The following is a 12444-nucleotide window of genomic DNA, read 5'->3' as shown; positions in this document are numbered from 1 at the left end:
ACACACACACACACACACACACACACACACACACACACACACACACACACACACACACACACACACACACACTTTGGCAGTGCTGATTATTTATGAGCTGGTGGTTTAGCATTGTTTGTTAAGGGCTTGTTTGAAAGGATGTTGGTACTTACACAAGTGTGTGTGTGTGTGTACATTGTACATGTTGAGTTAAATATCACAATAAGAGGGAATTCAAAGAATGAATGAACCCTATGAAGTGTTCGTGTGTGTGTGTTGTGGTGCTGGCTAAACACAGAGTGTATATTTGCTCTGGCACAATGGGAACAAAGACAGCAGTGTGTCCTGAAGAGGGAGGGAGGGAGAGAGAGAAAGAAAGAGACACACACACACACACAAAGGTAATCTAATTTATTTATCTAAAAGAACTTTTTGTATTCCATAAGCCGTAAATCTGCTAAACTATAACATACTCTCAGCCCGCCCCCTTTCTGTGTGAGGATAACAACGTGTTAAAGTTCCCCATCAGATAACATTCTGTATGTTGGATCTGTACAAATATATTTGGTTTGGTAATACAAATATACAAATTCACATTTACTAACTAACACAAGAATCTCACTGTGCATTTTACCCTGTTAAAATATCTTTCTGTAGTCAAATGACAAACTTCTGAAAATTAAAAAATGAGCTAGACATTGGTGCTCACATCTTAAGTTATGTTAAAAACATAATTCCTAACAGTGATCAAGCGCGCGCGCACATTAAATCTCTCCGTATGACACACACACACACACACACACACACACACACACACACACACACACACACACACACACACACACACACACACACACACACACACACACACACACACACACACACACACACACACACACACACACACACACACACACACACACAGAGGACGAAGAGTAGGAGATGTGGTACATTTATCCCTGGCTTCCTACCTGCAGAGCGAACTCTAGCATCACATTTAGATGGTGCTTAGCAGAGAAGAGAAACGGTGTGTTTGTGTGTGTGTGTGTGTGTGTGTGTGTCCTAATGTATAGAGTATGTAAGCATGAATGTGCGTTCTCCCTCTAATTTTAAACATATTGTATATTTTCATGTTCTCTTCTACAACTACAACTTCCAGTCAGCCAGGATTTCAGTACTTTCCATTTACTTTTATGTAACGTTGAATTTGCTGAACTTTTTAATTGTTCTTGAGAAAGGTAGATCATACGAGTATAGAATATCAATTTCGCAGCTTTTTTGTATTCACAAACCATTATGGGTCAACCCCATCCTACACAACATTAATATGGTTTGAACTATTTCTGATCAATAAAGTTTGACATCCCTAAATCACCCCAAAGTCTTAGGGAGGAGGTTTGCATCCAAATTTTGGGTGTGCAAACCACAGGACTTTGACAGTGGAGACCTGCGTTCCACATGTTCCTAGTTTCACACTAGTTGAGGTTACAGATTGAGAAAGATTGTGGTTTTGGTTAAATCTTTAAAAACTCAACGTGTCCCAAATCATGCTTAAATAATGGTTGGTTGTTTTTTTTCTTCAATATTTAACCAAAACCTGGATCTTTCCCAAGTGCTTTAAATGCCTAACTGTTGTGAATAGTGTGAATATTTGGTGTTTGCAGAGGAAAATCTGCAAATGCAAACAATGAAAATGTTTCTGTTTGCATAACAACAGGCTGCAAATGAGTCCGTGTGCTTCAGTCCTGTTTTACTTTTCCCTTAGAGGTTCAGAGAAGCATCTGATTCAGCTGCATACTGCTGGAAAATAAGTCCTGTTTCAATGAAACAAGGTTCATTTGAGATCTGGGTGACATAGTTTTCTCCAAAACTAATTTGCTGATGGTACATCAGTTATATATGATTGTAATATTTAGAAGACAGGGTTGTGGTGGGTGTACCCAAAGTAAAGTTGACATTGCCTTTGAATACCTGACAATGAATTCCCAGCAGTGTGCCGTGTGTGTTTGTGTGTGTGTGTGTGTGTGTGTGTGTGTGTGTGTGTGTGTGTGTATTGTCTGGAGCAATAATTCCACCTCCTCGTCTGTCCAGACCAGATTGTCAGCTTTTGGGGCGGCTGTGGCTCAGTGGTAGAGCGGTTGCCTGCCAATTGGAAGGTTGGTGGTTCGATCCCCGTCCCTGCAGTCATTGTCGAAGTGTCCTTGGGCAAGACACTGAACCCCGAGTTGCCCCCGGTGCTGCGCATCGGAGTGTGAATGTGTGTGAATGTTTATCTGATGAGCAGGTGGCACCTTGTAAGGCAGCCCCGGCCACAGTGTATGAATGTGTGTGAATGGTGAATGTTTCCTGTAGGTGTAAAAGCGCTTCGAGCAGTTGACTGGAAAAGCGCTATATAAATACAGCACATTTACATTTGTTGTTCGATTTGCGCTACCAGGGAGAGAGGTAGAAGGAAGGTTGTACGCAGGCGTGCAGACTTGATGTTGTTGTGGGGCTGCGCTTCACACAACCACCTAACCACCTGGTTTGCATACTACGTCAAATTTCAAACACTTTTGCGTCACCATATGCACACAGATCCCCCCCCCCCCCCAAAAAAAAGCTAGTCTAAACGCGGAATAAAAAGTGAGAACGCAAAGCCATTTATGTGTTTTCTTTTCAGATTGTTTCTGTCCAAACATAGCCTAAGGCTACATTTACAGTGCTATGTTTTGGTTTTTAAGTGGAGTTTTGAGCCAAAAGCGATCTCCGTGCAAACAAGTTTGGTTTTTGCTCCAGTAGAATAACTAATCTCCATTAAACTAACATGCCCACACCACACATCTCAATCAGCATTCTCACATACGTGGGCAAACAGGAGGTAAGTATACTTTACCCTTTGCTGGTAGTTGCCATGGTAACATTAGTAGCTTACTCAATTCAATATTATTTATAGTATCAATTCATAACAAGAGTTATCTCAAGACACTTTACAGATAGAGCAGGTCTAGACCACACTCCAGAATTTACATGGACCCAACAGTTCTAGTAGTTTCCTCCAGAGCAAGCAACAGTGCGACAGTGGTGAGGAAAAACTTCCTTTTAGGAAGAAACCTCGGACAGACCCAGATCCAGACCCAGACCCAGACCCAGACCCAGACCTTGACCCAGGCTCTTGGTAGGCGGAGTCTGACGGCTGGTTGGGGTTAGAATGAAGAGTGGCAATAACAGTCCCAAAAAATAGTAGTTTGTAGTAGTTCTTTGTAGTAGTTCACGGCTTAGCAGGGCACTGTGCGGCATTACAAGGCCCAGCAGGACGTAGCAGGGCATCGCAGAACGTGTAGCAGGACGTAGCAGGACGTAGCAGGGCATCGCAGAACGTGTAGCAGGACGTAGCAGGACGTAGCAGGGCATCGCAGAACGTGTAGCAGGACGTAGCAGGACGTAACAGGGCGTAGCAGGATGTAGCAGGGCGTAGCAGGACGTAGCAGGACGTAGCAGGACGTAGCGGGACGTAGCAGGACGTAGCAGGATGTAGCAGGGCGTAGCAGGATGTAGCAGGGCGTAGCAGGACGTAGCAGGACGTAGCAGGACGTAGCAGGGCATCGCAGAACGTAGCAGGACGTAGCAGGACGTAGCAGGACGTAGCAGGACGTAGCAGGATGTAGCAGGGCATCGCAGAACGTGTAGCAGGACCATGGCAACAGCTGCAACCATGATTTTGGTGCCTCCCTGATCCTAGGAAACATGCTGGGGGAAAATGAACAGCAAAAGGACTCCGGGGAATTACTCCCCAGAGCTAGGTATGGCGTTTTTCCATTAATGGTACCTGCTCTGTTTTGCTAAAGGTCTCCGTTTGTGGTCCTTGAGTTTGCGACACAACCCCGCAGATTCCAAACCAAAATGTTTTTCAGAAGTTTTTTTTCAGAATTTCTCCGGTTTAAAGGCTCTAAACTGCCAGAGCAGTGAGGATGCTACATGGTAAGGTAGCAAAAAGATCAACTTTAAACCGAAACGTAGCGATGTAAATGTAACCTCCGGATCCTCACAGAAATTAGACAGAAAATAATCATTCTTCCACATGAAGGCAATTATCAGTGCGATTCATCATGAGATGGGTATAAACACAGCTGAGTACCAGGATCACTGGGGAGATGCAGTGAGAATCAACTGGTGGTGCATGAAGTGAATTATGAGAAAATTACCTCAGACACTTTCCACATCTCCCTTTCTTTCATACTTGTTTTATATGGGATGACATCACCGACCTGTCCTCTCTTATCAGCTCTCATTTCTCCATCTGCTTTTCACACTTTGTTTCTCTTGCACATTTATCTCTGCTGTTTCCACTCCCTGTGTGTGTGAGGTGTGTGTGTGGTAATTTATGGCATCTGTGTAAGGAAGAAGGGGAGAAAAAAGATGAATGGGCATGGAGAGAGAGAGAGAGAGAGAGAGAGAGAGAGAGAGAAACAGAAAAGGCCTAATGACCTCATATTTTCGCAAAGATTCTCAAAGCCATCCACTGTCATAGCTACGTTTAAATAAAAACGTGTGGATGTGTGGATTACGCCCAAAAGCATAATACATCTAGAATATTTCAATTTGATGGAATATTTCACAACCATAAAAAAACCATCAAGTCTTGGTTTTGAATATATTTACTCAGTGTAAACATCATTTAACTTATGCGAAAAGCCAGAAAATGCTGTTAGATATATTATTTAACTACCTTTATTCTACTTTAGCAGATGTGAGAAGGCAGACGCTTGACAAAAAAAATACAACAACAAATATTGTTGTTACTATTGGGGTATTATCTTCATGTAATATCAATGTAAATCTACATTTTCTTTAGTTGAAAAAGATGTGCAATAAAGACACACAGGCACTCAGCAGGTGTGCTCCAGCTTTCTGAGATCCAAGCCAAATTTAACATGTGCAGGAGAGTTTGTGTGTGTGTGTGTGTGTGTGTGTGTGTGTGTGTGTGTGTGTGAGAGTGCGTGTGCGTAATAGGAACGAGAATGAGAGAGAGAGATAATAATGTGCGTGCATGCGTGAGAGCATCAACCTTTAGGAAAGAATGAGGTGAAAAAAACAAGTAAGGAAAAATAGAGAGGAAACGTTTGGAGAAAGATCAACCAATGATGAAAGGAAGGAAAGAAAGAGGAAGTGAGTGAAGTGAAAACAGATTGATGAAAAAGAGAAAAGAAAAGAGTGCTGCTGGTCTGGATGACAAAGTAATGACGCTGCGTGACGACAGGTTTATGTTGTGCAAAACGTTCTCAGAGCACGCTCAGTGTTGGTTCTGGGAAGGAGCGAGTGTTGGAAGGAGAAGAGGTAAGGGAGAGAACAGGAAAGAAGAAGAAGAAGAAGAAGAAGAAGACAGTAGGGCTGCACCAGATAAGTAAAAACTATGCAATAACGTTGAATATTGCGATAACAATATTACTTGCGATAAATTAACAGATATTAGAGTGTTCTCGGTTCTGCTGCTTTCAGCATTCTTTTCCAAAATTCTTTTATTTAACAAATAGAAAATTTAACTGAGTAAATATAAAAGGCAACACTAAGGCATGCTCAAAATTCTCAGAATGCAGAAGAATAAAGTCAGAGTTCTGAGATTAAAGTCAGAATTCTGAGATTAAAGTCAGAATTCTGAGAATAAAGTCAGAATTCTGAGATAAAAGTCAGAATTCTAAGAATAAAGTCAGAATTCTGAGATAAAAGTCAGAATTCTGAGATAAAAGTCAGAATTCTGACTTTATTCTTCAGCATTCTGAGAATTTTGAGAATGCCTTTGTGTTGCCTTTAATATTCTATTCAATTCAAAGTCACTTTAAAGTCAGAATTTTTAGATTAAAGTCGGAATTCTGAGAATAAAGTCAGAATTCTGAGATTAAAGTCAGAATTCTGAGATTAAAGTCAGAACTCAAATAAATGTTCACCAGTGGCCCTAATCCTTTTCCAAACAGTAGTATAGAGTTTCACCGGTGTGATAAAAAAATGTGATTAATCCTCCCTACTGGAGTCAAGGAGGGTCAGTGAGTGTGTGAGTTTGTGTGTGTGTGTGTGTGTATATATATATATATATATGTGTGTGTGTGTGTGTGTGTGTGATTTAGGATGACCTCAGCATCACACTATGGACAGGGTGACAGTGAGTTCTGGCGACATCTGCTTCTTAGCAGCAACAGCACTGACAGTCTCTGTGTGTGTGTGTGTGTGTGTGTGTGTGTGTGTGTGTGTGTGTGTGTGTGTCCTACAAGAGCCCATCAGCTCATCTTAACCAAACATCCATACACACACAAAACTCTATCGCTGCCATAGCAATCATAAACAATCCAATGTGTGTCTGACCCCGAGAACACACACACCTCCACACACAAAAACACACAAACATACACACACACACACACACACACACACAAACACACACACACACACACACTTGTGTCAGTCCACTTCTGATTATTTGTGTGAAATATCTCCATAATGATCGATTAGTGTTCCTCTGCTGCCTTTTTGTGAACTTTGTAAGCGTACTCAGTGTGTAAATATGTTGGTAATCACACAGTAAGTAGCCTCACACTGGAAACTAGTTGTGGTCTTTATTATTGTTGACATTTTGACTTTCCACAGGCACTTTGAAACGTCTCTGTTAATAAAGACGGCAAGAAGGTTTCCAGTGGGGAGTTGCAGATGTGTATACTGAACTTTATTCTACTTATTTAATGTTTGGGGACACTTTTCTTGATCTAAAATAATCTTGTTTTCTGCAATGTGGCAAAACATAGACATGAAAACAGTTTCTTGATGATTTTAGAGACATAAATGAACAGAGAATCAGAGCAACACAGTGTCTTTCTTTAGGTTTTTTTGCACACAGAGCAAAGAGTCAGTGAGCGGAGGCAGAGCCAGTTCACAGGTTGAACATCAGCTCAGAGATTTTATGGAGACTGGGTCTGATGTCGATGCCAAGACGTAACCAAAGCAACATTCACACACACACAACAACTGCAATGACATGCTTTTCATCCACAGCTCATAAACAACTCTCCTGCTTCTCTATGGATCATCTGATCCACGAGGCCGAGAGACATCAAAGAGAGAGAGAGAGAGAGAGAGAGGGATAGGCAGAGAGAGAGAGAGTGTGTGTGCGTGTGCGTGTGTGTGTGTGTCTGAAACAGGAGGAAGAAGACTCTAAACTGTAGCTCATCTGTTCGAACAATTTAACATGTAGCGACAACACACACACACACACACACACACACAAAACATGCATCACCCATAAATACAAAATAATGGAAATGATTTGACACTGCCACATATTCCCATAAACAAAATGTATAGTTTTTGAACTCAGCCACACAATCACACTCACACACAAACACACACAGACACACACACACACACACCCCCACACCCACACACAATCTTAAATACAATCCAAACTAATGGCTGATGATGATGATGATGATGAATAGGCCCCATCACAGCCCGTTCACGGCCAATGTGCTTCCAAACTGGCGAGGACTTATCTGACGCTATCTGATTGGTCAAATGCCAGGAAGTAAGTCTGAGGTCAGACTGAACAAGTGGCTGCTGCTTGAAGCAATTTAGGTAGAAATTTTCTTTTAAAAGTACACAATTTCCTTATAGGAATTCAAGTTGCACTGCAGGCTCTCTCTCTCTCTTTCTCTCTCTGTCTCTCTCTCTGTCTCTCTCTCTCTCTATATACCCACATTTATATTCATTATATGTTTTGGATGTATTTAATTGAATGTTTCTTTGTCTAATTGTCAGCACTAAACCTGTCTTTGTGTTGGTGGTGTCTGGGCTGTGAAATAACAGGAAGTTGGCGGATATGATTACACATTATATTACAACTTCAGCAGTAAAAACAAGCCATGCCACCTCTCTTTTATCTCTTCCTCCATCTCTCCATCTTTGTTCAGGATGACCCGCTCAGTGTGTGTGTGGGGTTAAACCATGTTCTCATAGGCAGGTCATGTCTGGGTCAATCTCTCTGGCTCCAGCACTTCCCTGCTTAACCCCTTCCTACCCCCCCTCACACACACACACACACACACACAAAGACACACACACACACACACACACACACACACACACTTTGGCTACCGTCTGTCGCCACTGAATGTGAGAGTGCATGTGTGCATTTTGAATGACATGTTGTATATCTGATCAGTGAAAGGAGTATAATATTGGTTTTGCACTTTTATGACAGCAATATGCTCTTAAGTTATTGTAAAAATTCTTCAAACATGTTTCTTTTGTGTCAGAATTATGTTATTGTTTTTGTGACCAATTCTTTCATTATTTATTCATTTACTTCTTTTTTTTCACATGACAAACAATACACTGCAACTACAACGTGTCACAGGGCCAAAAAACAACAACATAGAGAGGATAGACGGGAGGGAGGGAGATAAAACAACACAAGCAGAAACAGACACATACACAGACAGAGACAAGACAAGCTCCATGAATGCGCACCCTAGAAAGCTCCATATACACCACATCCAAGAAGGAAAGGGTCAATGCAGAGATAAACAGGACATGAGGCGGTCTTTGAGTTCCAGAGAGCCAGAAGGCTGACAGAATGGCTGGATTAGGGACGCTCAGACATCTAAGATTTGGTACTTGCCTGCTACAAAGAATTTCATTTTTCCAGCTATTCTGACAGAAACTTGAAATTACTCTTATTGAAATGTTTAGGTTAAGGTCCCAGGCCGCTGCATGGTCAGAACCTTAGCCCTAGGCCAGTGATCCAGACCTTTCTGGTCTGAGGTCGGCCCACAGCCCTGACGATGAACTCATATACCCCTTTATCAATTCACAATCTACACTATGTTCCAACTGTATAACCCGATTCCTTATATAAAAGTGGATATTGTTACTTTTTCCTACTTGTTAAACTGTTCAATATTTTGATTGCTAAATGTTTGAACTGTTAATTCATTACTTTTAGCTTATTATCTGAATTGTTTAGTCACTAGTTCCACTTATAGCAACTGATTAGTCAATATTGTTAGCTATTTTTTTTATTTTTTAGCTAACTACCTGTTTAAACTTCTGTGCTTGCTTACTAACTAGATTTCAAGCACTCTTACCTGCAACATGTAATGTTCAGGTGTTACAGGTGATGTTTTCTTTTAATCAAATCATACGTTTTCTCTGCGCCTGGCAACAGCAGACGTACCCCCCCACCACACACTCCTGGTGGGGATCACTGCCCTATCGGCCACCCCGGTTCCACTGTTTCTTATATCTAAAATGGTTTCTGATCACCCGGCGCAGGGCGGCACAAAGCCCGACTCTAGTGTCTTTGCTATTTTAAGGCAGACGCAATTGTCATATTCCCGTCCAGAGCCCACGTTGTTTAAATAGCAAATGCACCTGCACCAGTCTTAGCACCCATGGGCGTGCTGATCCTACAGGGAAGTGTCTTCAGGTGCATTCTTGGCGTATTGCCATCTTGTGATCGTGCGATTGACCACCAAAAACCTGGTCTAAAGTCAGTAAAGCAGCATTTCATTGGTATTTTAACAGCAAATTAGTAAAAAATACCTTTGCTCATGCAAAGCACACACACTACGCTTGTTACACACAAACACACACACAATAGCAATGAGCAAGGTACAAACGCGCCTGGCTTTTAAAAGGGAGTGGGGGAAAACACTCTGATTGGTTTATTGCATGTTACGCCCCAAACACACCTATGACTTAATTAAGACAATAAGTACAAACCCTTTTTAACCACACGCGCTGACCCTTTTTTTTCTGCCGTCAAACTAGCAAAAGTGGATTTGGACACGCCCTAAATGCAGCTGCGCCAGGTATATTGCGCTGTGCACTTAGATTGTTAAAATAAGGCCCCTTATCATAAATTTCCAACAATTATATTGCCAATACATGATTATGCACGTTAAATCACCAAAGAAATATTTTGTTATGAATGTCGAACACAAACACACCCTCACATGCACTCCTGTGTTGACGAAGTGTTAGCTTGCGAGCTGCCTGCAGACATTCCAGTGGTTGCAGTAGATTGGCTTTGATTGATGGAGTCAGTCCGTACTGGTCCCACTGGGATGTTTCCAGTTAATTGCCGTCTGTCGCCACAAACATAACAGGCATTGTAGGCTTTGATGTGTACATCCAATAGTGACAGGGTACTCAAGGGGATATGTACCAGTGTGTCAGTGTATGAGTGAGTGAGAGTGTGTGTGTGTGTGTGTGTGTGTGAGAGTGTGTGTGTGTCTGCATTCCACCCAGATACTTGCATGCTTTGAAAACTGCATCCAAAAATGTAGAAATATAGTATATAGATATAAAACAACATGCTTGTGTGTGTGGTTGTTCTGCTGTTTGTGTAAAAACCAGAGAGTACATTTTAGTGCTTTGTTACGCAGTCTCCCCATTATAGTTCAAACTTTCTCTCTCAATGTACTCTGATCTACAGCACGTGTGCTTTGATATGTGCATCCTTGCTGAAAGCCAAAAAGAAAAACAGCCTGCACCAAAAGTGACAAAGTATTTCAAGGAATATAAATGTGTGTGTGTGGTTGACCCATAAAAAAAAAAAATACTGTGCAGGAATGCTCAGTTTGGTGATTTGACAAAGAACCACACATATAATTATACCTCAGCTATCTTAACCTCAGTGATTCCAAAAATTTGTCTGAGCCACTTCCAGAGCAGCATGAACCAACATGGAATCTGAGAAATGACCCCCACCCCACTACCCCCCAAAAAACAAGCAAACTAACTCTGGTTTGGGTGTTTCATGAACATCTCTCTTAGCTTGGTTCGGTTGTGTTTTCATGCCTGAAGGGCCATTCATCCACATATGGTAGAGACCAACAGAAAGGTTGTGAACTACTGTGTTGTTGTGTGTTTGGTATGGAGGTTTTGCAGTTGCATAATAAATCCCCCAAAAAACTAGGTGCAGTATGTCTCAATCACAAAGGCCCTTTGGAGAAACACTGTCTCAATGGAACTAACACTTACAACTCTAACACAGAGACTGTTCAGTAGCACCGGTTGGGAAATGGGGAAGCTGCAGCACCTACTATTATAAAGTTATTATAAAACTTAGCACTTCATAATAAAACTAGACTAAGAGTCTAGCGGCATGTTAGCAGCTCTGTGAGACTACTTGGGCACAGTCAACCCCCCCCCCCCCCCCCCCCCCATTTGCTTTTGTAAACTCTTAAGCTGCTGTAAAGTGTAAATTTCCCCAGCGTGGGGTCAATACAGTTCATCCTATCTCATCTTTGAGACAAATGTTAATGTGATCATGCTAGGGCGCTCACAATCACAATGCTAACATACTGATGTTCAGCTTGTGTAATGTTGTTAACAGCAAATTTTTGCTAAAAAAAAACTGAAGCTTCCTGTGTTCAGCGAGGTCGGGGCGGTCTGGTAATTTGCAGGTAATTGGTCATTAATAAGTCATAAAGCACTGGACAAATTAAGGGACATGGGGCAATCCATCCAATAGCTATTAAGACATGTCCTTTAAATCGACAGTGTCGAACTTTGTGAATGTTAAAATAAAAGTCACGGTGTCTATAAAGTCATCAGACCAACAGCAGGGAACTATAAATGTCCGCGCACCATTTTGTGACAATCTGTCTGGTAGATACTGAGATATTGCACTGGAAAATTGAATAATTTTACATGCTGGTAGCAATATGTGAAAAATCAAAGAATCATCATCACCATAAGGATTAATCCTCTCGGGATCATGACTGTCTGTATAAGATTTCACGGCAATTCATACAGTAGTTGTGGAGATATCTCAGTCTGGACCAAAGAGCCATTATAGCCGCACTACTAGCATGGCTAAAAAGTTTGAACTTGTATGTTTTCTCTTTATAATTATGGTACTGACTTAATTTGACTAATTCGGACCAACTCTTTCAACGTACAGATGGATCTTAGCTCATTATTTGGACACATTATTCTATAACAGAACACTGGGAGTTAGAACATCAGCAACGAATACAAAGTAAGAGAAGCGTGGATAACAAGCAAAACAGCTTTGGCGTGGATATCTACTGAGATGAAGTGATGCTGGCTGATGAAAAACAGGAAACAAAGTGAGAGCCAGCAGAGCCAGGCCTTCTAACCAACTACATGTGAGTACATGCTTTTAAAAAGGGAAGAGCAATTTGACTGCATAAACACTTTCTCCAAAAACACACAGTGATAAACAGACTAACACATAAACCGAGCTAGACACACACCGCAAAACACACAAACGTCAACACTTGTTCCTTTATCAACACACACACACACACACACACACACACACACACACACACACAGATCTCTAACACACATACACAAAGAGCAGCTTTACATCTATCCAGAGAGACATACAGTGCCGTAAACATCGGCACATAGTTCCCTGCACCGCAAATGATGGAAAAATAGCCCTGTGTGTGTGTGTGTGTGTGT

At 41.6% G+C, this 12444-nt stretch overlaps 1 protein-coding gene across 3 annotated transcripts in view; it reads right to left on the bottom strand.

Moving 5' to 3' along the window:
* bbs9 (Bardet-Biedl syndrome 9) overlaps nucleotides 1–12444 on the bottom strand; it is a 155021-nt gene that overhangs the window by 22256 nt on the left and 120321 nt on the right. Inside the window, exon 23 of one of the 3 annotated variants that reach the window (XM_034874434.1) lies at nucleotides 4288–4293. The exons of the other annotated variants lie outside the window; for them this stretch is intronic. Coding sequence (XP_034730325.1) covers nucleotides 4288–4293 — 6 coding nt within the window. The remainder of the gene's footprint in view (nucleotides 1–4287; nucleotides 4294–12444) is intronic. 3 annotated transcript variants of the gene reach the window in all.

This window comes from Etheostoma cragini, chromosome 6, assembly GCF_013103735.1.
Source record: "Etheostoma cragini isolate CJK2018 chromosome 6, CSU_Ecrag_1.0, whole genome shotgun sequence".
In the NCBI taxonomy this organism is placed as follows: domain Eukaryota; kingdom Metazoa; phylum Chordata; class Actinopteri; order Perciformes; family Percidae; genus Etheostoma; species Etheostoma cragini.
Note: the sequence above shows the minus strand (reverse complement) of the source record. Positions and strands in the feature narration are given on the sequence as shown.